The sequence below is a fragment of the Oryctolagus cuniculus genome, chromosome 12 (assembly GCF_964237555.1).
Source record: "Oryctolagus cuniculus chromosome 12, mOryCun1.1, whole genome shotgun sequence".
Classification (NCBI taxonomy): domain Eukaryota; kingdom Metazoa; phylum Chordata; class Mammalia; order Lagomorpha; family Leporidae; genus Oryctolagus; species Oryctolagus cuniculus.
In genome coordinates, this window is record NC_091443.1 from 66,637,260 (window position 1) to 66,664,819 (window position 27,560).

A 27,560-nucleotide genomic window follows, 5' to 3' on the forward strand; every position below is an offset into this window, starting at 1 on the left:
ATGCGCCTAGCGATGTTTCCCGGCGTGGCGTTGCTTCTCGCCGCAGCCCGCCTCGCCGCTGCCTCCGACGTCCTGGAACTCACAGACGACAACTTCGAGAGTCGCATCACCGACACGGGCTCTGCTGGCCTCATGCTCGTCGAGTTCTTCGCCCCTTGGTGAGGCCACTCTCCTAGGGGAGGGAGGGCCGGGCTGGGCCTGGGGCGAGGGCGGGAACGGTTGGGGCCTACGCAGCGCTGGCGCCCTCCACCATTCCAGCGGGCCCGGGCTGCGGCCGGCGGGTTTCCTAGTCTTGGGGAGCCGAGAGCGGGGAAGTCGCTGCTGGGAGACCCGAGGGGAAGAACCTTCAGGCTGGACTCCCGCAGGGCCGCATCCTTCCCCCGGTGCTCTTGCGGCACTTCCTATTTGCAGAGGGCTCAACCACCCCCTCCCCCCCTTGGATGTGGATCGCTACAATTTCTGGGTGAGTCAGTGATCACCGTTCTGCAGTCTACAGATGAGGCATCCCAAAGCCTTGGGGTCGAAGCGATCATTTCAGCAAATCCCGAGGCCCTTGGCTCTCCAGGGTCTTTCCTTTCTTCTTGCAACCCGCCCCACAGCCTCTGGTTTCCAGCCAAGGTCACTCCGTGGCAACAGAGGGCTCGCTAAGTGCTTTCCTGAGGAAGGCAGTTATTTTGTCCATCACATGGCGTACAGTTTCTACATTTGTCACTTATTTTTCAGCACCAGCACAGACCTCTGCAAAATAGAGTACATGAACAAGAGCGAAAACACCACAATCTGTTTAAATGGGCGGTTTTAATAAGGATTTCTGAGAAATGACCCACACTCCAATGAGAAAGCAACCAGTGTTGGGGAAATAAAAAAGGATGACTTAACTGGACAAAGGTGTATTTCCTTAGGGTAGAGCTGATTCAGAATTTGTCCCGGGGAAAGTGAGAGCAAATAAGATTTCCTGTCCACTCAACCTGAATGATTTTTGTTTTTCACCAAATCATTAGAGAGAAAACTGTGATTATCTTAATGCTTGGGATAGCTTGGTATGTCCATGCTAATTACAGTACTTATTTTCTCACCTTCTGGCATAATAACCCTCAATTAAAACTACCTGTATTCAAAAGTATCAGGAAGACAGTTATTGGTTGGTTCTGGCTCTGATGTTCATTCCCCAGCCCTGAAGACCACCCGAATCAGAAGGATGTGCTAAGAGGCAGCACATTTTGTTTCCAGCTTGTGACAGATTGTGTCCAGGGCATTTTGTGACTCATTGGCAGTACTGATTACACATTAAAGGGAGTCTTTGCACTTCTCTAGAGTTCATGCTTTCTTTAAGAAACAACTCTTCTCAGTTATATAATCATGCTGCTGACTTTGAGGGGTGTCACTGGGCTTGTCAGAATGGAACAGGACTTCCTTGACATCCGGGTTGACATCGGGGTCATGCAAGGATTTAAAATAAGAATTGCTGGAGAATTGTGGGCTCCTGGACTGTTTAAAGCAGAATTTTCGTTTCAGTTGAATGCCTTCTTTCCAACTAAGTTGGTGCATGTGCTTCCCTGAAAACTGCGTATCCCATCATGCACTAAACTATCCCAAGGATTGGGTGGATCTGTGTTGTGTCTGCTTCTAATTGGTTTGGAAGACAAGGTCATCCTTCACAAAGCCCACAAGGAAGATCAGTTTTCTGAATGAGCAATTTGGAATTGAGGAAGTCTCCTGTTGATAATGTCCTTATTTCTTTGCATTCAACTTTTTTTTTTTTTTTGACAGGCAGAGTGGACAGTGAGGAAGAGACAGAGAAAGGTTTTCCTTTTTGCCGTTGGTTCACCCTCCAATGGCCGCCACGGCTGGTGCGCTGCGGCCAGCGCACCGCGCTAATCCGAAGGCAGGAGCCAGGTGCTTCTCCTGGTCTCCCATGGGATGCAGGGCCCAAGCACTTGGGCCATCCTCCGCTGCACTCCCTGGCCATAGCAGAGAGCTGGCCTGGAAGAGAGGCAACCGGGACAGAATCCGGCGCCCTGACTGGGACTAGAACCTGGTGTGCCGCCGCTGCAAGGCGGAGGATTAGCCTATTGAGCCGCAGCGCCAGCCTCATTCAACTATTTTTATTAACACTTAACCTGGAAATGGTTTCTGACTGTTGTGTTCTTTTTGTACAGGTCAGAAGTAGTGCTATCTCACAAGTTAAATAGGAACAGTTAAAGAATCTCTATTAAAAGTAAAATGGACCTGTTTGGGGCAAGTTGTTATTCTTAGATCTTTTTTGCTTTCATTTTAGAAGTGAAAGCGAAAGATTTTTTTTTAAGATTTATTTGTTTGTTTGAATTTCAGAGTTAGAGATCTTCCATCTGCTGGTTCACTCTCCAGATGGTCGCAATAACGGGCTGGGCCAGACAGAACCTGGGACCCAGGAGCTTCATCTGGTTCTCCCATATGGGTTCTAGGGGCCCAAACACTTGGGCCATCTTCAGCTGCATTTTCCAGACCATTAGGGAGCTGGATTGGAAGCAGAGCAGCTGGGACTCAAACCAGCGTCTCTGTGGATTGCTGGCTTTGCAGAAAGCGTTTTTACCTGCTACACGATGCCAGCTCCTGAAAGATTTTTTTTTAAGACTTATTTATTTGAAAATCAGAATTAGAGAGAGGAGGAGAGGCAGAGAGCGAGAAAGAAGTTTTTCCATCCGCTGGTTCACTCTACACCGATATGAAGATAGGAGCCAGGAGCTTTTTTTTGGGTCTCCAACTGGGGGTGCAGGGATACAAGGACTTGGGCCATCTTCTATGGCTTTCCCAGGCCATAGCAGAGCTGGATCAGAAGTGGAGCAGCCAGGACTTGAACCAGCATCCATATGGGATACTAGCACTGCCCACATTGAAAGATTTCTTTGCAGTTGTCTTTATAGACTACTGTTTCCATTATGAGTTAATTATCTATATGTAAGGATGGGAGCATCAGAATTTCTCAGGGGAAATCTAAGGCACTATTCAGATGTTTATGATATTTCTGCCAAGTGTTAATAAGTGGTGAGTTGATTTTAAGTCTTCAGCATCTACTATGGGCTTTGGCTCTTTTTTTAATGTGCATTTTCTCAAAGATTAACTCATTTATTTGAAAGGCAGAGAGAGAGAGGGAAAGATAGATCTTCTGTCTGCTGGTTTACTCCCCAAATGGCCACAACAGCCAGGGCTAGGCCAGGCCAAAGCCAGGAGCCAGGGACTCCAGTACTTGGACTGTCATCTCTGCTTCCCAGGTTTATTAACAGAGAGCTGGATCAGAAGTGTAGGGTGTCTCCAACCAACACTCTAGAGACACAGCGGGATGTCCTTAGCTGTGGCCTAACCCACTGTACCACAACATGCATACCTAACTTTTTATTTTTATTTCTTTGAAGGGCAGAGGGGCAGAGAGACAGATATTGCATCTTCTGGTTCATTTCCCAAATATCTGCAACAGCTTGGGCTGGGCCAAATGAAAGCTAGAAACCCGGAACTCCATCCGGGTCTCCCGTGTGGGTGGCAGGGACCCAAGTACTTGAGCTATCACCTGCTGCTTCCTGGGATGTGCAGTAGCAGGAAGTTGGAATCAGAGGCATATCTGGAACTCCAATCCAGTCACTCTGACGTGGAATGTTCTAGAGCAGGGGCGGGGACATCCTGCCTGTTAGCAACCACAGGCAGGACTTGAAATTAGATAACAGAGTTACAGAGAGAAGGAGAGACACAGAAATCTTCCATCTTCTGGTTTACTCCTTAAATGGCTGTGACCAGGGCTGGGCCAGGCCAAAACCAGGAGCTGCTTCTGGGTCTCCCACATAGGTGGCACAGGCTCAGGGACATGGGTCACTTTATGCTGCTTTCCCAGGCACATTAGCAGAGAGCTGGATTGGAAGTGGAGCAGCTGGGACTCGAACCTGTGTCTGTATGGGATATCTGTCACCCCTTCCACCTGGTGTTCTTGGAGAAGGAAGGAACCATATCAATTTTTCTGTCAGAGCCTAAAACAGTACTGAGCGTATGGCAGGCGTGAAGTGATGATTGTTGGCTGAATATATGTTGTATATTATATAATATATATTATATAATGTTCATTATCTTCTACTAGGTACCTATGGTACCTATCTCTAAGGGTATATGGGATTTTTTTTTAAAAAGATTTATTTTATTTATTTGAAAGACAGAATTACAGAGAGAGGTAGAGACAGAGAGGTCTTCCATCTGCTGGTTCACTCCCCAGATGGCTGCAACGGCCGGAGCTGCGCTGATCCAGAGCCAAGAGCTTCTTCCGGGTCTTCCACACGGGTGCAGGGGCCCAAGGATTTGGGCCATCTTCTGCTTTTCCAGGCCATAGCAGAGAGCTGGATCGCAAGAGAAGCAGCTGGGACTTGAACTGGCACCCATATGGGATGCGGGCACTTCAGGCCAGGGCATTAACCCACTGCGCCACAGCGCTGCCCCAGGATTGTTTGTTAATACTTTGTAGAGGTGCGTGAGAAAAGTAATGATCAATTTTGGTGGATTTTTGTAACTAACTCTTACTTCCCTTGAACTCCACCTGAGTTCCATTGCTGGTGGATTTGAAGGAAGCAGTCTGCTCCAACTTCACTGGCACTCCTATGTGCATTTGATAACTTCAGGAAAACTGCCAGTGCTTAGGGCATTGTTTTCAGTCCCTGCCTTGCAGCTTAGACATCTGGTTTGTTCCCAGATTCCAGGAGATTCTCAGTAAGCCATGTTTACTTACAATTTTTTTTCTCTTCAGGTGTTTAAATATAGTTGAAGTGAAACTTTTAAATCTGTTAGCTTTGATAATTACTAGATATGTGACAGGAATCTCTGTTCTGTCTCTTTATTGTTGCTGTCACTCTGGTCCAAGCTTTCATTATCTGGCATGTGAAATAGAGTATTTTCAAGGTTGCTTTATTCTTGGTTCTGTGCTCTTTTCTTGCTGGCCCCATACCTTGCTAGCTTATGGAGTTTTAATACTATATAGCATAACATTTATTATCTCTCCAAAAAGCAAAGCTCCATAAGGTTTTCTGAATACATCTTTTTTTTTTTTTTTTTTTTTTTTTGACAGGCAGAGTGGACAGTGAGAGAGAGAGACAGAGAGAAAGGTCTTCCTTTTGCCGTTGGTTCACCCTCTAATGGCTGCCACGGCTGGCGCGCTACGGCTGGCGCGCTGCGGCCGGCGCACCGTGCTTATCCGAAGGCGGCAGCCAGGTGCTTCTCCTGGTCTCCCATGGGGTACAGGGCCCAAGCACTTGGGCCATCCTCCGCTGCACTCCCTGGCCATAGCAGAGAGCTGGCCTGGAAGAGGGGCAACCGGGACAGAATCCGGCGCCCTGACTGGGACTAGAACCTGGTGTGCCGGCGCCACAAGGCGGAGGATTAGCCTATTGAGCCGCGGCGCCGGCTGGAATACATCATTCTAGCTAGCATTCTCTTACCTTTGCTCTACTGTTGCCCAAATCTATAATACCTTACGCAGAGCCAGCACTGTGGCACAACTGGTTGAAGCCCCAGCCTGTGGTGCCACTTCCCAAATGGGCACTGACGAATTCTGGCTACTCCACCTGCGATCCAGCTCCCTGCTAATGTGCCTAGGAGAGCAGCAGAGGATGCCCAAGTGCTTGGGCCCCTGCACACATGTGGGAAACCTGGAAAAGACTTCTGGCTCCTAGCTTCAGCCTGGGCCAGCCCTGGTCATTGTGGCTAATTGGGGAGTAAGCCCCAGATGAGAAACCTCTCTCTGTATCTTTCTCTGTAACTCTTCCTTTCAAATAAATAAAATAAATCTTTAAAAAATAATAAAATACCTTACCCAGGGCCTGCTTTGTAGTGTAGTGGGTAAAGCTGCTGCCTGTGACGCCATCATCCTATAGGGTGCTGCTTGGTGTCCCGGCTATTCCACTTCAGATCCCAGCTCCCTAGTGGAAAAAGCAGCAACTGATGGCCCAAGTATTTGGATCTCTGCTACCCATGTGGGAGATCCAGATGAAGATTCTGGCTTTGGCTTCTGCCTGTCGGAACCCTCACCCTTGCAGCCATCGGGGGAATGAACCAGCCAGCAGGTGGAAGATCTCTCTCTCTCTCTCTCTCTCCCCTTCTTTATAACTCTTTCAAATAAACAAATACATTTTTAAAAATAATAATACTTTACCCTTGGGCTGGGCATTGTGGCACAGTGGGTTAAGTGGCTGTGTGAGAAACCTGCGGTGTTGGAATAACTTGTTTGAGGCCTGGCTGCTCTGTTTCTGAATAAAAAAGTCACTGATTATGAGAACTTTCTCACTGAGAAAGAAATGCCACAATTGAAGCTATGATAGCAAGACACATCAATATCAGAAAGTATACCTGTGAAATACAGCATAAGGAGTATCATGTACTATTTAGTCTTTAAAAAAAAAAAAAAAAAGCCAGTATAGTTGAACCCTCTGTGAACCCCTGCCCTATTTTATGCACTCCTATCCTGAATTTGCTGTGTCACTGTTAACTTATTTAAACTTTCAAATAATTACTTTGAGGGGCCGGCATTGTGGCGCACCTTGTTTTTAAAGAATTGTTTGTTTGAAAGGCAGAGTGACAGAGAAAAGACAGGAATCTTCCATCTGCTGGTTCACTCCCCACAGGGCTGCAACATCCAGGGCTTGGCCACACTGAAGCCAGGAGCCCCGAACTCCATCAGGGTCTCCCACATGGGTGGCAGGGCCCTAAGCATATGGACCTTTATCCACTGCCTTCCCTAGCAGGGAACTAGATCGGGAGTCAGCAGCCAGCAAACTGGTGCTCCAGTATGGGTGCCAACATTGCAAGTGGCAGCTTATTTTTTTTTTTTTTTTTTTTTTTTGACAGGCAGAGTGGACAGTGAGAGAGAGAGACAGAGAGAGAAAGGTCTTCCTTTGCCGCTGGTTCACCCTCCAATGGCCGCCGCTGCAGCCGGCGCACCGCGCTGATCCTGGCAGGAGCCAGGAGCCAGGTGCTTTTCCTGGTCTCCCATGGGGTGCAGGGCCCAAGCACCTGGGCCATCCTCCACTGCACTCCCTGGCCATAGCAGAGAGCTGGCCTGGAAGAGGGGCAACCGGGACAGAATCCGGCGCCCCAACCGGGACTAGAACCCGGTTTGCCGGCGCCGCAAGGTGGAGGATTAGCCTATTGAGCCACGGCGCCGGCTCGCAAGTGGCAGCTTATTAACCCACTGCACCACAACACCAGCCCCAATCCTTTGTCTTAAACAAGTTTTAGAGATAAAATATTTCCAAGTTATTTAGCTGTTCATCACTTCATAAAACAAATTGAGACTGTTAGCTATGAAATAGATGCTCAAGTTTGTTATCATTCTGTTTTTGCTGTCTGGGGAGGTTACAGAACTTTTCCCCTTACGGTGATCCCTCTGCAACCCATTGACTTGCAGAGATGATGTACAGCTGTGTTAGTTTTATATTGATAAGAATACTTTACACACCCCACCCTGGTTGCATGTATGGTGTACCTGTGGGACTATTAGGACTTTCTGGGCAGAGGAGCAGGTGTTTCTGTTGGCCCTCTGGGAAAATTACTCTAGTTTACATGTTTTTATCAGTTCTCATGGCCAGGTGAACTCTGTAGGTTTAACTGTCTTTCTTAAGTACTTCATCCTGATGTTGTGTTGAAACTCAATTGAGAAGAAAAAGGCCTTCACTGAAATGCTAATGTATCTTCTTGTATCAAAGAAGTGCTTTCTGAGCCTCATTCCACTACACCCTCAAACTGGGTTTCTGGTCATAGAGTCATGTTGAAGGAATGGAGCAAAACACTTGGTGTTGATTCTTAGAGTTAATATTGGGCGCTGGTGCTGTGGCACAGTGAGGTGAGTTAAGCGTCTGCCTGTGGCAGTGGCATCCCCCTTCCAATCCAGCTTCCTGTTAATGGCCTGGGAAAGCAGTGGAAGATGGCCCAAGTGCTTGGATGCCTGCACTTGTATGAGAGACCCAGAAGAAGCTCTGATCAACCAGCTCCTGCTGTTGTAGCCATTTAGTGGTGAACCAAAGGTTGGAAGACCTTTCCCTCTGTCTCTCCCTCTGTCTGTAACTCTGCTTTTCAAGTAAAAATAAATCTTACAAGGTTTTAGTAAAAATAATTAATTAATTTGCTTATTTATTTGAAAGGCAAGAGTGACAGATCTTTCATCTACCAAGTGACTGCCCAAATGACTGCAACGGTCAGGCCTGGACCATGCTGAAGCCAAGAGCCCAGAACCTCATCTGAGTCTCCTACATGAGTGACAGGGGCCCAACTAGTTGGGCAAACTTCCACTGCTTCCCTGGCCATTGGAACCTGGATCCAAAGTGGAATAGCTAGAACTTGATCTGGCACTTGAATACAGGATGCCAGCATCACAAGTGGTGGCTTGACCCACTGTGCACAATATTGGCCCCTAGTCACTGTATTTTTAAGAGCCAAATGCTAAACCTTCCTTTGGGGGAGTGCTGCCAGAAATGAGATTATTGCTATCTTGTCCTTCATTTTAGCCTCATTTGTTCCTTCTTTAGTGTGGAGTGTACTTGTGACTACAACCTTCAAGACTCCGTTATGTTAATTGAGAATAAATTTTGTGCTTCTCTGAGCCAGTGCTATAGAGTGATCCTCAGGTTTAAGACAGGATGTTTGTCTTCTGAAAACTCTGGTTTACCTTAGCAATAATGAATATTGCTCAGCTGATACTTTGCTTTTGGAAATGACTGCTAGTTCAACAGTAGTATTATAGTTTAAGATTCTTTCTAGATACAGAATTCACAGATTTGTAGGATTAAACTGAGAATTTGGCTTTTCCATATGTTTACATTTAGGTGTGGACACTGCAAGAGGCTTGCCCCTGAGTATGAAGCTGCAGCTACTAGATTAAAAGGAATAGTCCCACTAGCAAAGGTGAGTACAGGTGGATTCTTTGTTAAAGGATATGAGGTATTTTATGTTTGTAATATTAACTGATTTTTCTCTACTCTTAGGATGCTAAGAAAAATAAACACTAGTTTCTGGACAAATACAAAACTGACTATGATGTTATAGTTTCAAAAGACAAAGTAGTGAGACTAAGGAAATTATTGGCATAAGAAACAAAATATATTGATAAATAAAAATATACAGGGCAAATACAGAAAGTAAAAGTGCAGCTCTAAAGGTTAGAGGAAAATGATTGAGTGAATGATTTCCCTAAACCATATTTTAATATTCACAGTGATGGGAATGGGAAAATAAGAGGATATTGATGAATATGTAGCCACTATTTTTATGACTAAAGTAAATGCTTCCAGTTTAAAAGTTCAGCTCTCTGCCTGAAATAGTAAATGCAAGTATAAGGCTGTTTTTGGAAACTGTTTTATTTTTATTTTTATTTTTATTCTTATTATTTATTTGAAAGGCAGAGTTGCAGATAGAGGAAAAGATAGACAAAGAGATCTTCCATCTGCTAGTTCACTCCCTAAATGGCTGTAATGGCCAGGGCTGGGCCAGGCTGAAGCTAGGAATCCAGAACTCCATCTAGGGTTCCCACATGAGTGGCAGGGCCCCAAGCACTTGGGCCATCTTCGGCAGTTTTCCCAGGTGCATTAGCAGCACTCTGGTATATGGGATGCCAGCAATGTAAGTGGCAGCTTCACGCTCTGCACCATAACATCAGCCCCTTGGAAACTACTTTTAATTGTGATATTAAACAGCTTGGTAAAGAGGGAAAAACTTCATGGTTTAATTCCTGCTTCATATGACTATAGACACATTAATTGTCTAGACATCCATTTACCTGTCTTAGAAATTATTTCCCTTCTTTCTGAGTTTCACTAGATTTGTTATGCAATGGTTTAGCTGATTCAGATTAGCTCTGGGAGCATGTACATTTGTTGGTACCTTTGTTAATAACTCTATATTTGCAAAATCACACTATACCCCATCACACTTAAAAATATGTATATATACCCATCTTTCCTTCCCCGTGATCATAGTTCTTTTCAAAGTAAGCCAAAGCAAGTGGTTTATCCCTTAAGTACTCTGAGGCAGGAAAAAGATGGAGACCACTGCTTTAAATAACAGAAACTCACAGGGACAGAATTAAGTAGTAATTTTGCCTATTTGTATGAATGCTAGAAATCTAAATTCTTTAAGATCTAATGGTCTTTGATGTGTTTGCTGCACATTTCTTGATCCTCTTATGCCCTGATCAGTTCTAATATTTTCTGAACACGGAAACGACCTGCAGTAGGTGTCTGGATAACAAAATAATTTGTTTTAATATTAGGTTGATTGCACTGCCAACACAAACACCTGTAACAAGTATGGAGTCAGTGGATATCCAACACTGAAGATATTTAGAGATGGTGAAGAAGCAGGTGCTTATGATGGGCCTAGGACTGCCGGTAAGGATCCTAGGTTATGTTCTGGCAACTGAATTTGTTAAGTACGTGTTTCTTTGTAGTGAAGGAATGAGAATGTGTTTTTCTACACAGTGTACTTTGGGTTGTGAAAGTTCCTTATCTAATAGGACAGTTTGATAAGTATACAAAAGACTTCTTTAAATGGATATGAGTAATACTTGAACTTGAGTTACAAGGTCAGCAAAGCATTTTCTCATTTGGTAAGTATTGAATGCCTACTTTGGGGGCTGGCACTGTAGTATGGTAGGTTAAGCTTCTGCTTGTGGCTGTTCCATTTCTGATCCAGCCCTCTGCTAATGGCCTGGGAAAGCAGTGGAAGTTGCCCCAAGTGCTTGGGCCCCTGCATCCACATGGGAGACCTGGAAGAGGCTCCTGGCTTCAGATTGGCCCAGCGCTGGGGGTTGTGGCCATTTGGGGAGTGAACCAGCAGACAGAAGACCTTTCTCCCTCTCTCTGCCTATAACTCTGACTCTCATAAATAAATAAATTTTTTTTAAAATACCTACTCTGCCAGCTATTCTGTAGATACACTATGTGCTTGATATTGATAAAACTAAAGTCTCTAGTTTTGTGGAACTTACATTCTGGGAGAAAAAGGGGAAAAAAGGCCACCAACATTATAAAAATATATATATGGATAATCATCTAATAACATTTAGGATGGCAGCTTTAAAAAAAAAAAAAGTAGGCAGCCATGTGATACAGCGTTAGGTTGCCAATTGGGATATCTGCATTCTATATCTTGAGTGCTGGTTTGAGTTCCATTTAGTCCATTTCTCATCCAGCTTTCTGTTGATGTGCACTGTAGGAGGCAATGGCTCAAGTGTTTCGGTTCCTGCTGTCCACATAGGAGACCTGGATAGAGCTCTCAGCTTTGGCCTGACCCAGCCTAGGCTGTTATCGTCATTTGGGAAGTGAACTAGTGAATGGAAGAACTCTTTGTCTATTGCTTTTCAAACAAAAGGGAAAAATGATTAAATAAAAAAGCTGTTTAAAACTTTATTTTTAAAGATTTATTTATTTATTTGAAAGACAGAGTTACACAGAGAAGGAGAGGCAGAGAGAGAGAGAGGTCTTCCATCCACTGGTCCACTTCCCAAATGACCGCAACGGCCTGAGCTAGGCCAGTCTGAAGCCAAGAGCTTCTTCTGGGTCTCCCATGCAGGTGCAGGGACCCAAGGACTTGGGCCATCTTCTGCTGCTTTCCCAAGCCACAGCAGAAAGCTGGATCAGAAGTGGAGTAGCCGAGACTTGAGCCAGCACCCATAGGGGATGCCAGTGATGCAAGCGGTGGCTTTATTCACTGTGCCCGCAGCAGCCAGTGATGGGCCAGGGCAAAGCCAGGATCCCAGAACCCAATCGAGGTTTCATACAAGGGTGGCAGCAATTCAAGTACTGCACATTATCAGGACGCTGGACTTGAGGGCAGAGCCAGGACTCAAACTTGTGCACTCTGTTAAAGGATGTGTGTGTCCCAAGTGGTGTCTGGTAACTGTTGTGCCAAATGCTTGTCCTATGATTTTTTTTTTTTTTAAGGTTTATTTATTTGTTTGAAAGAGTTACAGAGGCTGGTGCCACGGCTCAATTGGATAATCCTCCACCTGCGGTGCCGGCACCCCGGGTTCTAGTCCCGGTTGGGGTGCCAGATTCTGTCCTGGTTGCTCTTCTTCCAGTCCAGCTCTCTGCTGTGGCCCGGGAAGGCAGTGGAGTGGCCCAAGTGCTTGGGCCCTGTACCCGTATGGGAGACCAGGAAGAAGCACCTGGCTCCTGGCTTCAGATTGGCACAGGGCGTTGAGGGGTGAACCAATGGAAGGAAGACCTTTCTCTTTAACTCTGCCTGTAAAAAAAAAGAAAAAGAAGAAGAAGAAGAAGAAAGAAGGAAAGGAAGGAAAAGAAAGAAAAAGAGTTACAGAGAGAGAGGCCTTCCATTCACTGATTCACTCCTCAGTTGGCCACAGTGGCCAGAGCTACACCTATCTGGAGCCAGGAGTGAGGTGCTTCCTCATGGTCTCCCATGTGGTTGCAGGGGCCCAAGGACTTGGACCATCTTCTACTGCTTTCCAAGGCCACAGCAGAGAGCTGGATCAGAAGTGGAGCACCCAGGACTCGAACCAGTGCCCATATAGGATGCCGGCACTGCAGGCAGTGGCTTTACCTACTATGCCACAGCGCTTGCCCCCCATGATTCGTTTTTTAAGATTTTGTGTGTGTGTGTGTGTGTGTGTTTGTGTAGCTAGCCCCTCACTCCTCAACAGCAAAATGTGATTTTTGGCTGGCTCCTTCATGTACATGATATATTTTAACCTATATATGGTTAAATTCCTATAGAAGCTGGCAAAAAGTCACTGCATTTTTTGTTTTAAAAAATAGAAAGCTACAGGTGACCCTTTGTGCTGCTTGAGAGTAAGAACATGTGTTTTCATTTAATTTATTAGCAGAATGATGTTTTTAAGATTTTTAATGTGATGAGCACTAGAGCAGAACAAAAACTCCTATTTGGAATCTACTTGGTAGTGAAGAGTTTAGAGGCACAAGGGGGCCAGTGTTATGACATAGCAAGTAAAGCTGCTATGTGCAATATCGGCATCCCATATGGGCACTGATTTGATTCCTGGATGCTCCACTTCCTATCCAGCTCCCTGCTAGTGTGCCTGGGAAAACCACAGAGGATGGCCCAAGTGTTAGGGCCCCTGCCACCCACATGTGAGACCTAGATGAAGCTCCTGGCTTCGGCCTAGTCCAGCCCTGGCTACTGGGGCCATTGGGGAGTGAAACAACAGATGAAGAAATCTGCATCTCTCTCATAACTCTATCTTTCAAATAAAATAAATATTTTTTAAAAAGAGAGACACATAGAGGCTGGCGCAGTGCATTAATCCTCCGCCTGCGGTGCTGGCATCCCATGTGGGCGCTGGTTCTAGTCCTAGCTGCTCCTCTTCCCGTTCAGCTCTCTGCTGTGGCCTGGGAAAGCAGTGGAAGATGGCCCATGTGCCTGGGCCCCTGCACCCATGTGAAAGACCGGGAGGAAACTCCTGGCTCCTGGCTTTGGAATGGCGCCGTTCCGGCAGTTGCAGCCATTTGGGGAGTGAACCAATGAAGGGAAGGCCTTTCTCTGTATCTCTTCCTCTCACTGTTACTCTACCTCTCAAATAAATAAATAAAAAATATTAAAAAAGAGACCAATAGAAAAGAAAAAGAGACCAATAATAAATTTCTTTGGAAGTCATTTAACAGTTGCAAATGCATGTACCCTTGACCCAGTGAATTCACTTTACCTAATATATTTACTTACTTACAAAATGACAGTGATACAGTGTTACTTGTATCACAGAATCAGGTGTAACAGCTAGAGATTCGAAACATGTCCATCATTTGTGTCTGGTTGAATAAATTATGGTGGTCTATACAGTGCTGTAATAAAAGGTTGAGGTGGCTCATTATGTACATTGATAGAAACTATGTCTGAGCTGTTAAATGAAAAAAATAGAGAACATGCATATGTCACCATTTTTGAGGCTAAAAAAGAAAAATGATAAATATGTAAATGTTTGTGCTAAAAATATTTGGAAGGGAGGCCGGCACCGCGGCTCACTAGGCTAATCCTCCGCCTTGCGGCGCCGGCACACCAGGTTCTAGTCCCGGTTGCCCCTCTTCCAGGCCAGCTCTCTGCTGTGGCCAGGGAATGCAGTGGAGGATGGCCCAAGTGCTTGGGCCCTGCACCCCATGGGAGACCAGGAGAAGCACCTGGCTCCTGCCATCGGATCAGCGCGGTGCGCCGGCCGCAGCATGCTGGCCGCGGCGGCCATTGGAGGGTGAACCAACGGCACAGGAAGACCTTTCTCTCTGTCTCTCTCTCTCACTGTCCACTCTGCCTGTCAAAAAAAAAAAAAAAAAAAAAAATTTGGAAGGGTATACTGGAAACTGAAATCTCATCTTGTGTGGAGGAAACTGAGTGACCAGTAACAAGGTTGGGAAGAAAACTTCATTGTATATACCCTTTTGCACATTTTGAATTTTGGATCACGTGAAGTTACGTTTTCAAAAATTATAATTGCTGTACCTTTAATCTTGACTTCTAAGATGGAATTGTCAGCCACTTGAAGAAGCAGGCAGGACCAGCTTCAGTGCCTCTCGGGACTGAGGAAGATTTTAAGAAGTTCATTAGTGATAAAGATGCCTCTGTGGTGGGTAAGTAGCAAGTATTTATGCCAAAATCATCAACTGGCTTTCAGAAATCCTTCATGTGTGGGAAAACTATGAATTTACAACAGTTAGGAAACTTTGGGGGCAGTTTAAGCAATTATTAGATCAGTATTGCCATAATGTGGGGCAGTTGATGTTTTGAATGGTTGTGCTCTTACAGATATAAAAGTTTTAATTTCTGTTAAAGGTCTAGAATAGAAATATCTTCAGCTTTTTCTATCACTTCTTAAAATCTTAGACTTAACTTACATTTTCACAGTAATCTGCTTTCTGCAGTATTGCCCTAACAATTTTAAGTGTGGTATGTGATATATTTGACAAAATGTAAACATGTAAGTTGTGTTTCTGCTTCTCTTAATTACTGTAAAAAATGGACTTTGTGTCAACAGAAGATGATTTATCATTTAAATTTTACTGAAAGATACTTAACTGGATTTTACCATGTGTTTTACCAAGAATTAATTCTGAGTAGGCAATTATTAATATTTGTTTTGGTCACTTTTCTAAACCTGACATTCTAATGACAGGTAAGACAGAAAAAGAGTGAAATCACTCATAGTTTATTTTGATATGCTATTTTAATTTGATACCAGAAATAGTAGTTTGCTCAAATTTATTCACTTGTGAAAAAGGAGAAGACTTGAACCAAGATCTTCTCTTGTGGCTGTCTCAGAAATGTTTCTTTAAAAGGAAGAGAAACATTCTCCTTCTGAACGCTGTTTCAGATATGAGGTGCTCAGGGAAGGAGCAGACCCAGTCCTATTTACCTTACTTTGCTTATCCATGATAGAGTAAAGACTTTGAGAAACAGAAGATCTTAAAAGTATTGAACATCTCTCAGCACTTACTGCTTCTTCCTGTGTCTGGTATGTTTTTTGTAGGTTTCTTCAAGGATTTATTCAGTGAAGCTCACTCTGAGTTCCTAAAAGCAGCCAGCAACTTGAGGGATAAGTACCGATTTGCACACACCAACGTTGAGTCTCTGGTGAAGGAGTATGATGATGATGGAGAGTAAGTGACTGCTGAGTGCCCGTGTAAATCTTTGGAGCAAGTGCTGTTATGTGAGCTCATGGTTGTTTTGCCTGTTTCTAAAATATTATTGAACCTTTGCTAGGCGAAGGTAAGTGCTAGAAAGTATTGCTGTCTTTGAGAGGCGTCTACCTACTAGAGAAGGCATAAATAAGTGAATATATATAAAAATGTAAGGGGAGTGGTATATGGAAATGTGTTATGATGGAAATGTACAAGGATACTTCAGAAAGTTTGTTGGAGGAGGGCATTTGGCCTAGCAAGGGAGACGCCAGCTGAGATGCCCACCTCCCACATCAGATTGCCTGCATTCATGTCCCAGCTCTGCTGCCCTTCCAGCTTCCCACCCTAAGAGACAGCAGGATACGGCTCAGGTGTTTCCTGCCATGTTTGTGAGAGACAAGGATGGAGTTCTCAGCTCCTGCTTCAGCCTGGCCCCAACCCAAGCTGTTGTAGGCATTTGGGGAGTGAAAGAACAGATCAGAGATCTTTTTGTCTGTCTTTACCTCTTTTTGTCTCTGCCTTTCAAATAATTTTTTTTTAAAAAAAATCCATATGCCATATCAGAGTCTCTGGGTTTGATGCTTGTTTTTGGCTCCTGACTCCAGCTTCCTGCAAGTATGGATCCTGGGAGGCAGAGGTGATGGCTTAAATAATTGGGGCCATCCACATAGGAGACCTGGATTGAGTTTCCAGCTCCCAGTTTTGCTGCTGCCCCCAAACCAACCCCACTTCCCACCACCATTTTAGTCATTTGGAGAGTTGAACATGTGGATGAGAGTTCTATGTCTCCATCTCAAGTAACATTTTAAGCAGAACCTCAAGGACTTAAGAGTTAAATTTTAGAAGTTAATGGAAAAATGGAATTAAACAGTTTATTTTGAGTGCAAAAATTTTTGAAATCCATGCATAAGTTTTTTGTGATATACATATTCTGTGAACTTTTTTTTTTATTAATTTATTTGAAAAGAGTTACACAGAGAGAGGAGAGGCAAAGAGAGAGGGGTCTTCCATCCGCTGGTTCACTCCCCAGTTGGCCGCAATGGCTGGAGCTGTGCAGATTCGAAGCCAGGAGCCTCCTCCGGGTCTCCCATGCAGGTGCAGGATACCAAGGACTTGGGCCATCCTCCACTGCCCTCGCAGGCCACAGCAGAGAGCTAGATCGGAAGTGGAGCAGCCAGGTCTCAAACCAGCGCCCACATGGGATGCCAGCGCTTCAGGCCAGGGTGTTAACCCACTGTGCCAAAGCGCCAGTCCCAGAACTTTTTGAAAATTTCATAATTAGAAAGCATTGGGGGTACAAAAAGATGGAAGTTTTTTTTTTTTTTTCCCTTAAAGAATGGAGAACAGTCAGAAAAAATTTCATAGAGCAGGTGACTTAAAAGATCAATTTTCCCAGGTAGATTATAGTAGTTGTGATAAAAATTATTCCAGATAAAGCAGCTGAAATGAAGGCCCAGGGGTATAAGAGAGCTGTGGCATCTTTGGACTCCCATAGTACTGCAAGGATATTGTTTTTGAGTGAGGTGATAATGAAAGTTAAGCAGAAACCAATCTAAAGCCTGTAAGTGCATTACAAAAGAGTTAGATTTTATCTTTTAGACATTTGAGAGCCATTGAGCTAGGGAGTAATGTGACTAATTTTGTGTTTCAGAACATCTTCGTGGTGGTGGTTTGAAAAGGGAGTAGTGGGAAAGCAGTTAGGAAGTGGTGAACAGCAGCCAGGGCTTGAGCCAAGCTAAATCCAGGAGTCTGGAACTCCATTCAGGTCTCACACATAGGAGGCAGGGGCTTTCTCAGGCTTTCCAAGGCACATTAGCATGGAGTTAGATTGGAAGTAGAGTAGCTAGAACTTGGACCAGCACCCATATGAGATGTTGGCTCTGTGGGGGGCAGCTTAAACTATGCCGTAGCACTAGCCCCAACTATTTTTTTTTTTTTTTAAGAGTTATTCGTTTATTTGAAAGGCAGAGTTAGGGAGAGAGAGAGGAGAGTGGTCTTATGTTTGCTTGTTTACTCCCCAAATGACCACAATAGCCAGGGCTGGGCCAGAATGAAGCCAGGAGCTAGGAACTTCACCTGGGTCTCCCACGTGGGTCTCAGGAACCCAAGTATTTGGACCATCCTCTGCTGCTTTCCTTGGCACAATTGCAGAGAGCTAAAAAAAGAATTTTAAGAGTGGACATTTAGCCTAGCAGTTAACACATCAGAGTACCAAGGTTTGATTCCTGACTCCAGCTACCAGCTCCAACTTCCTGGGAGGCAGTGGTGATGTTTCAGATGGTTGGGTTCTTGTCATCTATGTGGTAGGTATGGGTTAAGTTTCCAGGTCATAACATTAATCCCAGTCATTTTTGAGAGTGAACTAGTAGTTGGGGGATCTCTCTCTCCCTCTCCTCGCCCTTTCCTCCTTCCCTAAGACTCTGCCTCTCAAATAAATGATTAAAAGAATTTTAGCCCTGTTCACATTCTTGCTTGCACAGCATGCTTGTATTAGGTTCCTGTTTGCCATGCAGTTTCCCTGTGTTCCATGAAAATGTGCTTTAATTAACATACAGGTAGTTAATGGCTAATTTGGAAGTATAATAAAGGATATAAAATAATGATATTTTCCTTTCTTCACTTCCTCCGTCCCTCCTCCCATTCTTTTATTTTCTTTCTTTTTCTTTCCTTTTTGAATTATATTGAATCTATTGTAATTATTACAAAAACATAAAAATAGTCATGTTTTCTAACAAAGTGAGTACTAGATATAAACCAAACCAAAGATGCAATTTTTCCTGAACAAAAGGCTGGAAATTAAAGGAATTTGCATCCTCAGTGGATTGAGGAAAGTTTGACTAAAGTGAGAGGCAAAGTAGTACAAACGAGAAATATTAGTAAACTTGGTTCATTGAGAAATGCAGAACAAAGGAATTTCTGGAGAACTGAAGCTAAATATTCATAATTGTATTTCTACCTATAACATTTTATAACTTGAAGAAATCTTGAAGATGTTTTCTCTAATGAAATATTTTTCTTACTGTGTGAAGTGAATTTCTAAGGAGAGCAACAGGGCAAAGTACCCATTAATAGGAGCATTCTCTGCTTTATTTTTTTATACATTTTGGGATAAGTTGTATTCTGTTTGCTGCTGTTTTTAGAGGTTTTGGAATTATCTATTCTGACCCCACCTGAAGCCCAGAAGGACTTTGTAGCCCAAGGTTTATTAAGCCTTTATACCCAGTTATTGTATTTGAGATTAAAATGGTTAGCATCCCAGTATAGAAGGTCATGTTGCATCTGGATCTGTAGCCTCAGAAAAGAGTGCTATGTGCTTAGATGGTAGTAGCAAAGTTACATAGTCTGAGCTGTAGATAAAAGATACGATATAGTCCCTCTGCTACCTGTCTACTCAGAGGTTTTGTTTGTTTGTTTTAAAGGGGTATCACCTTATTTCGTCCATCACATCTGACGAACAAGTTTGAGGACAAGACTGTGGCATATACAGAACAGAAAATGACTACGGGCAAGATTAAAAAGTTTATCCAAGAAAACATGTGTGTACCTCTTGATACCTTGTCTGGGTTTCTTTGCTTCATTTTAGTTTTACCTCAGTTATTAAGCATTGCTATGTTTTGACTTACAGAGCCTATTCAGGGTTTTTTTAAAATACAGTTTGAAGTTTACATTAGAGCAGTAATGTACGGGCCCTAGAAGTCATGTGTAAGGTATATTGCTTAGTACTTGTCATAAATGTTGAAAATTTCTTTCTCTTTTAAGTGTTGTCAGTTAGTTATAATGCTATAATGTCCCTAATAAACATGCCTAAGTTAATGGATTATTTCATTTCAGTTTTGGTATCTGTCCTCACATGACAGAAGACAATAAAGATTTGATACAAGGCAAGGACTTACTTATAGCTTACTATGATGTGGACTATGAAAAGAATGCCAAAGGGTCTAACTACTGGAGAAACAGGTAATAAGAATTGTGTTTTTGTAAACAAGTTTGCCCAATGTGTATACAGTCCCCTCTAACTATCTTGTTAAGAACAGATGAGAATTATGAATTTGGGGTGAGCATTGTGCAGCAGGTTAAGCTGCCACTTGGGATTCCTGCAACTCCTAAAACAGTGCATATTTTGAGTCCTGGCTCCTCTGCCATGCCTGGGAAGGCAACGGGTGATGACCCAAGTACTTGGTTCCCTACTGCCCATGCAGGAGACTCAGATGGAGTTCCTGGCTCCCGGCCAGGCCCTGGCAGTTGTGAGCAATTGGGGAGTGAAACGGTGGGGGAAGATCTCTGTCACTCTCTTTCAAATAAATCTTAAAAAGCGGGGGAATTGGGAACATGTGGCTCCCGGAAACTACATTTGAAGCCATGTGCATAACAAACTGTTTTGAAAAGGTATTGGGCATCACTCCCAAGGATGTTCCTTTGCATTGTGACATAGTGACTCCAGACCTTACAGTAAAACATATAAATTTGATTTAAAATGCACTTAAGACATTGTGCCCACTGTCAATGCATTTTACCCTTGCCAATTTTTTTTTTTTCAGATCTGTCATTATGCCTGCACTAGAGTTTACAGTTATGTAACAAGATTCATTGAGGGTGAACCATTTGATTGGTTGCCTCCAATTTGGCAGTGTTGTTCAGTATGGCATTAAAATATACCATATCCCCATGTCAGTACACAGAACACAAGTTCAGAATGATTCTAGAGTGCTGCATGGATTGGCAAAGTTAGTCTTTGCTTTCTAAGTTCTTCTTAGTTCTAAAAATGCTTTACCATGCTAGTACAGTCTTGGCACAAATATCTCTTGTTTCCCACAGAGTAATGATGGTGGCAAAGAAGTTCCTGGATGCTGGACACAAACTCAATTTTGCTGTAGCTAGCCGTAAAACCTTTAGCCATGAACTTTCTGATTTTGGCTTGGAAAGCAGTACTGGAGAGGTTCCTGTTGTTGCTATCAGAACTGCTAAAGGAGAGAAGTTTGTCATGCAGGAGGAGTTCTCGTGAGTTGCTTGTTGGTGTGGCACAATCTTCTTTCTTCTTTGAATACCACATGGTCCTAATGTAAACTTAGGGAAATTGGAAAGGGGTGGGCGTTTGACACAGAAGTTTAAGTTACAACTTAGGTCACCTGCATCCTATATTGGAGTGCCTGGGTCAAGTTCTGGCTGCTCTGCTTCCAGTCTGCTTCCTACTGATGCACATCGTAGGAGACAGTAGATCATGACTCAAGTACTTGGATCCCTATCACTCATGTAGGAGACCTGGATGGAGTTCCAGGCTTTGGCCTGGCCCAGCCCCAGCTATTGCAGGCAGCTGAGGTGTGAATCAGTGGATGGAAGACCTCTCTCTTTTTGCCTTTCAAATAAAGTTTAAATCTATAGGGGCTAGTGCTGTGGTGAAATAGGCTAAGCCTCGGCCTGTGGCGCCAGCATCCCATATGGGTACTGGTTCTAGTCCGTGCTGCTCCTCTTCCGATCCAGCTCTCTGCTTATGGCCTGGGAAACCAGTAGAGGGTGGCCCAAGTACTTGGGCCCCTGCAGCCATGTGGGAGACCCGGAAGAAGCTCTTGGCTTTGGATCAGCTCAGCTCCAGCCATTTAGGGGGTGAATCGGTGAATGGAAGACCTTTCTCTCTGTCTCTCCCTCTCTAACTCTACTTCTCAAATAAATAAAATATTTTTAAAATAAATAAGTAAATAAGTAGAGATCACAGGGGCTGGCATTACAGTGTAGCAGGTAAAGCCGCTGCCAGCATCCCATTTGGGCACTGCTGTGTGTCCACTTGGGATCCAGCTCGCTGCTAATAGCCTAGAAAAAGCTACAGAAGATGGCCCAAGTGCTTGGGCCACTGCTACCCACATGGGAAACCTGGAAGAAGTTCCTGGTTCTTGGCTTCGGCCCAACACAGCCCTCGCCATTGCAGCCATCTGGGTAATGAACCAGTGAATGGAAGATCTTTTCTGTCTTACCCTCTCTCTCTGTAACTCTGACTTTCAATTAAATCTTTTTTAAAAAGAAATCTCAGGCACAATTTTTATATTCACCTTCTGGAACAAGAGTAAAATCTTCCTTGTGAGCCAGTCAGTAAAACAAGATACTATAAAACCCACTGTTCTCCAGAGCAACCAAGACCTGGTTCTTCTGCAAAAAGCAAATTTACAAAACATAAGCATTTCCTCCTTTAGAATTTTGCAATCCATAAAGAGTGCACTGGAAATGGAAGAGAAGTGGTTTATTTCTTTTTCCATATCGAGAAATAAAGAATACCTCTTGGCCGGAGCTGCGGCTCAATAGGTTAATCCTCCGCCTTGCGGCGCCGCCACACCGGGTTCTAGTCCCGGCCGGGGCGCCGGATTCTGTCCCGGTTGCCTCTCTTCCAGTCCAGCTCTCTGCTGTGGCCCGGGAGTGCAGTGAAGGATGGCCCAAGTGCCTGGGCCCTGCACCCGCAGGGGAGACCAGGAGAAGCACCTGGCTCCAGCGCAGTGCACCGGCCACAGTGCACTGGCCACAGCAGCCATTGGAGGGTGAACCAACGGCAAAGGAAGACCTTTCTGTCTGTCTCTCTCTCTCACTGTCCACTCTGCCTGTCAAAAAAAAAAGTACCTCTCCCCTTTTAGCTTTAAATTCAAGCTAAAATATGTGGAAACTACTCAAAGGAGTTGTTTATGCTCAGTAAATTAACACTTGACCCTTGTCTTTGCATTTGCAGGCGTGATGGCAAGGCTCTGGAAAGGTTCCTGCAGGATTACTTTGATGGCAATCTGAAGAGATACCTGAAATCTGAGCCCATCCCAGAGAGCAATGATGGGCCTGTAAAGGTGAGGTGCTCACAGCTGCACCAAGCCTAGGAGCAGTTACTCCTCCTCGTTTCCTTATTTAGACTCAAAATTCTGGGTCTAAATGTATACTTTGTTGGCTTTTTGTCTTTATTTTTGGTCCTTCCCTCCCTGAGCTGTAAGATAAGCATTGGTAAGCTCCACAATCTGCAGAGCCAGGAATGTAAAACCTTAGAATTTTCTGATGCAATTTATACTTAGGCTAGCTTACTCTTTGGGGTAGAGTAAGCTAGTCCCTAAGAATAGTTTTGTTGGGGCCGGTGCCGCAGCTCACTAGGCTAATCCTCCGCCTGCGACGCTGGCACACCATGTTCTAGTCCCGGTCGGGGCGCTGGATTCTGTCCCGGTTGCCCCTCTTCCAGGCCAGCTCTCTGCTGTGGCCAGGGAATGCAGTGGAGGATGACCCAAGTACTTGGGCCCTGCACCCCGTGGGAGACCAGGAGGAAGCACCTGGCTCCTGCCATTGGATCAGCGCGGTGTGCCGGCCACAGCACGCTGGCCGTGGCGGCCATTGGAGGGTGAACCAACAGCAAAGGAAGACCTTTCTCTCTGTCTCTCTCTCTCACTGTCCACTCTGCCTTTATCTTTTTTTTTTTTTTTTTTTTTTTTTTTTGACAGGCAGAGTGGACAGTGAGAGAGAGAGACAGAGAGAGAAAGGTCTTCCTTTGCCGCTGGTTCACCCTCCAATGGCCGCCGCTGCAGCCGGCGCACCGCGCTGATCCTGGCAGGAGCCAGGAGCCAGGTGCTTTTCCTGGTCTCCCATGGGGTGCAGGGCCCAAGCACCTGGGCCATCCTCCACTGCACTCCCTGGCCATAGCAGAGAGCTGGCCTGGAAGAGGGGCAACCGGGACAGAATCCGGCGCCCCAACCGGGACTAGAACCCGGTGTGCCGGCGCCGCAAGGTGGAGGATTAGCCTATTGAGCCACGGCGCCGGCTCCACTCTGCCTTTAAAAAAAAAAAAAAAAATTAGTTTTGTTGCTCTGACAGTTAGGTAACCCATATATTTCCTATGACTTCCTAAATGTAATTGACAGATGACAGACATGGGAATGAGTTGGTTTCTGGGGAGTGGCATCTTTAATACAGTCAGTCTATAAATATGGTTTGGTTTTCCATGACTTCTTTTCCATGATACCACATCAAATTTGAGAGGGGATTAGATACAGAAACAAATACAGCTTTTGTATTTACTCTTTTCTTTACTTAAAAACTAAAGAATCTTCTATGTTTTCTTTCCAGGTAGTGGTAGCAGAAAATTTTGATGAAATAGTGAATAATGAAAATAAAGATGTTCTGATTGAGTTTTATGCTCCTTGGTGTGGTCACTGTAAGAATCTGGAGCCCAAGTATAAAGAACTGGGAGAGAAGGTAAGCCTCAACCCTGTTCTTATGCTAAAGTTTGAGCGGGAAGTTTGCATACATGCCGAGCATTGGTTGCTTGGTTATTCCAGTTAGTCCGGTTCCTGAGTATTGGTAGATATTTTTCAGTCTACTTGCTTTCTCTTGTTCGCCACCTAGTGTCTGTAACTTGTCAGTGCCTCAGTTATCCATTTTAATTTGGCATTCCTCAATCTAGTTTATTGTTAAAAATACCCAGGAGCTTCTGAATTTTGGTGGTGGCTTAGGAATCTGTAAGTTCCTACATTTTTTTTTTCCACAATATTTGAAAGGCGGAGTGATGGGATTGGGGGCGGATATCATCCATCCACTGGTTTCCTTCCCCTAAAGTCTGCGATAGCTGAGATTGGGCCACACAGAAGCCAGGAGCTAGGAACTCCGTCCAGATATCCCATGTGGGTGGAAGAAACCCAAGTACTCAGGCAGTTATCCACTGCCTCCCAGGCGCATTAATGGAACTTGGTTGGGAAGCAGAGTATCTGGGATTCAACCAAGCACTCCAATATGGAATGCAGGCCTCTTAAGCAGAAGTTTAACCCTCTGCACCACAATACCCACCTTAAAACACTTAGCCCTCATAGTGTCTTACTCAGGTAAGGTAAATTTGAAGGTGCCTATATATACAGGTTTTTTTGTTTTGTTTTTTACTTTATACAATAAAGAAGTTTAAGGCCGGCGCCGTGGCTCAATAGGCTAATCCTCCACCTTGCGGTGCCGGCACACTGGGTTCTAGTCCCGGTCGGGGCGCCGGAATCTGTCCCGGTTGCCCCTCTTCCAGGCCAGCTCTCTGCTATGGTCAGGGAGTGCAGTGGAGGATGGCCCAGGTGCTTGGGCCCTGCACCCCATGGGAGACCAGGAAAAAGCACCTGGCTCCTGGCTCCTGCCATCGGATCAGCGCGGTGCGCCGGCTGCAGCGGCGGCCATTGGAGGGTGAACCAACGGCAAGGGAAGACCTTTCTCTCTCTGTCTCTCTCTCTCACTGTCCACTCTGCCTGTCAAAAAAAAAAAAAAAAAAAAAAAAAAAAAACAATAAAGAAGTTTATCTGGCTCATGATTCTGGTGACTGTCACTAGCATCCTGGTGAGGGCCTCTGGGTTGTGTCACAACAGGACCTAATAGAAGAAAAGGAATGGCCATGTGCGGAAGGGATATAGAGGGTTTTTTGGTTTTGTTTTGTTTTGTTTTTTTAGATTTATTTATTTATTTGAAAGTCAAAGTTACACAGTGAAGGAGAGGCAGAGAGAGAGAGAGGCTTCCATCCACTGGCTTACTCCCCAATTGGCCATAATGGCCAGAGCTGCACCAATCCAAAGGCAGGAGCCAGGAGCCTCCTCCAGGTCTCCTACGTGGGTTCAGAGGCCTAAGCACCTGGGCCATCGTCCACCACCTTCCCAGGCCACAGCAGAGAGCCAGATTGGAAGTGGAGCAGCCAGGACTCGAATCAGTGCCCACATGGGATGCCGGCACTGCTAGCAGCAGCTCCACCCACTACACCTCAGCGCTGGCCCCTGGATATAGAGTCTTAAGAGGATCCAGGAGAGAAAAATAAGCTTGTGGAATATTAGATAATATCTGTAAGCTGTACTGCTCTTCTCATCTGGAGCAGTAACTTAACAAATGTAGTTGAAGAATGAGGTTGTTGTTAAGTCTTGAATTGACTAAATGTGTCTCTGTCACTGAAAACTTGAAATTTAAAGATCTAACCTTTACACCCACAGCTCAGCAAAGACCCAAATATTGTCATTGCCAAGATGGATGCCACAGCCAATGATGTGCCTTCTCCATATGAAGTCAGAGGGTAAGTAGATTAAAAATTAACAAAAGGCCGGCGCTGTGGCTCAATAGGCTAATCCTCCGCCTTGCGGCACCAGCACCCCAGGTTCTAGTCCTGGTCAGGGCGCCGGATTCTGTCCTGGCTGCCCCTCTTCCAGGCCAGCTCTCTGCTGTGGCCAGGGAGTGCAGTGCTGGCTCCTGCCATTGGATCAGTGCAGTGCGCCGGCCACAGCGCGGCGGCCATTGGAGGGTGAACCAACGGCAAAGGAAGACCTTTCTGTCTGTCTCTCTCTCTCACTGTCCACTCTGCCTGTCAAAAAATTAAAAAAAAAAAAAAAAAGTATCATCACACTGGAAAGCATCAAGAGAAATTTCCCTTTTTTAAAAAATTTATTTATTTATTTGAATGTTTCAGAGAAGCATCTGATTGCTGGCTGGTTTACTGCTGGCTGGTTCACTCTCCAAATGGCCACAACAGCCAGAGCTGGGCCAATCTGAGGCCAGGAGCTTCTTCTGGGTCTCCCCAATGGGTGCAGGGGCCCAAGGAGTTGGGCCATCTTCCACTGCTTTCCCAGGCCATAGCAGAGAACTGGATTGGAAGTAGATCAGCTAGGACTTGAAGCCACACCCATATGAGATGCCGCACTGTGGGCGGCAGCTTTACCTGCTACACCACAATGCCGGCCCCAATAAAGAGAAGTTATTCCCGGAAACAGTTGTTAGGGAAGTATGGAGTTACTCTGCAACCTGAAATTAATAAGCTCTTTTTTTTCTTTCCTAGTTTTCCTACCATCTACTTCTCTCCAGCCAACAAGAAGCTAAGTCCAAAGAAATATGAAGTAAGTGCATCCGCTCATCTTTCCACAAACATATAGAGACATAAACACATACACACTTGTATATATCCAGTGCTTCTATTTTGTCAATTTAATATGAAATTCTGCTGTTACGGTAAATATATGTGGTTGCTTTTATAATCTCAGAAGCCTCCTATTGGGGGAAAAAAAATCCAGGATTTTTCTTAAGAAAAATTTTCAGCGTAACTTTTTATTTTTTAGGGTGGCCGTGAATTAAGTGATTTTATTAGCTATCTACAGCGAGAGGCTACAAATCCCCCTATAATTCAAGATGAAAAACCCAAGAAGAAGAAGAAGGCACAGGAAGATCTCTAAAGCAGCAGCCAAATACACCACTTTGTTAAAGGACTCTTTACCAGACATGGGGAAATTATTGGGGAGGACTGGGACCCATCTGGGATTATTACCTCTCGGAGCTGAGAGGACAGAATGGATGTAATCTGAATCCTATTCAATTTTCTCTAAACTGTTTCTTAGCTGCACTGTTTATGAAAATACCAGGACCAGTTCATGTTTGTGGTTTTGGGGAAAATTAATTTGTGTTGGGGAGAATGTTGTGGGGGTGGGGGGAATTGAGTTGGGGGGTTATTTTCTAATTTTTTTTGTACATTTGGAACAGTGACAATAAATAAGCCCCCTTTAAATTGTCATTTTTTTTCTCCCGTGGAATGGGAAACCAAAGGTTCTCTGTTCAATAGGACTTTACAGTGCTTAAAATGTTCTGTGATCAGCACTGTTAAGTATGTATGAAAGGTGGCTGGGAATGGCAGTTTTAATTTTCATTAATTCTAAAAGCCAAATACTAGCTACTGTAGTGGTCAACTGAGTCCAACTCACAAATCCTTTACAAACTTCCCCTTTCTTTGTAGCCTCACATTGTTGCCCATGTCCCCAGCCTGATGATTAAAACAGGTGAGGGGCCTTTGTGCTTGGGCTGTTTCTGGCCCTGCCAATGCCCTAAGGATGGGTTGTTGTTTATCCTTGCCATGCAGCTGTGCTTACTGCTTGCCTACACCTCCCAAAGACTGTTCTCTGCCCAGAAATGTCCTATGTGGGTGTG

The 27,560-nt window shown here is 44.7% G+C and overlaps 1 protein-coding gene across 1 annotated transcript; it reads left to right on the forward strand.

Annotated features, from left to right (window-relative positions):
- Positions 1–26,815, forward strand: PDIA3 (protein disulfide isomerase family A member 3). The gene is made up of 13 exons (NM_001171315.1): positions 1–158; positions 8,826–8,904; positions 10,268–10,385; positions 14,484–14,591; positions 15,488–15,617; positions 19,058–19,174; positions 19,470–19,595; positions 20,454–20,636; positions 22,345–22,453; positions 23,712–23,840; positions 25,589–25,668; positions 26,425–26,482; positions 26,702–26,815. Exons 1-13 carry the CDS (start codon positions 1–3, stop codon positions 26,813–26,815), a joined length of 1,509 nt encoding a protein of 502 aa, NP_001164786.1.
- Positions 26,816–27,560: the final 745 nt, after the last annotated feature.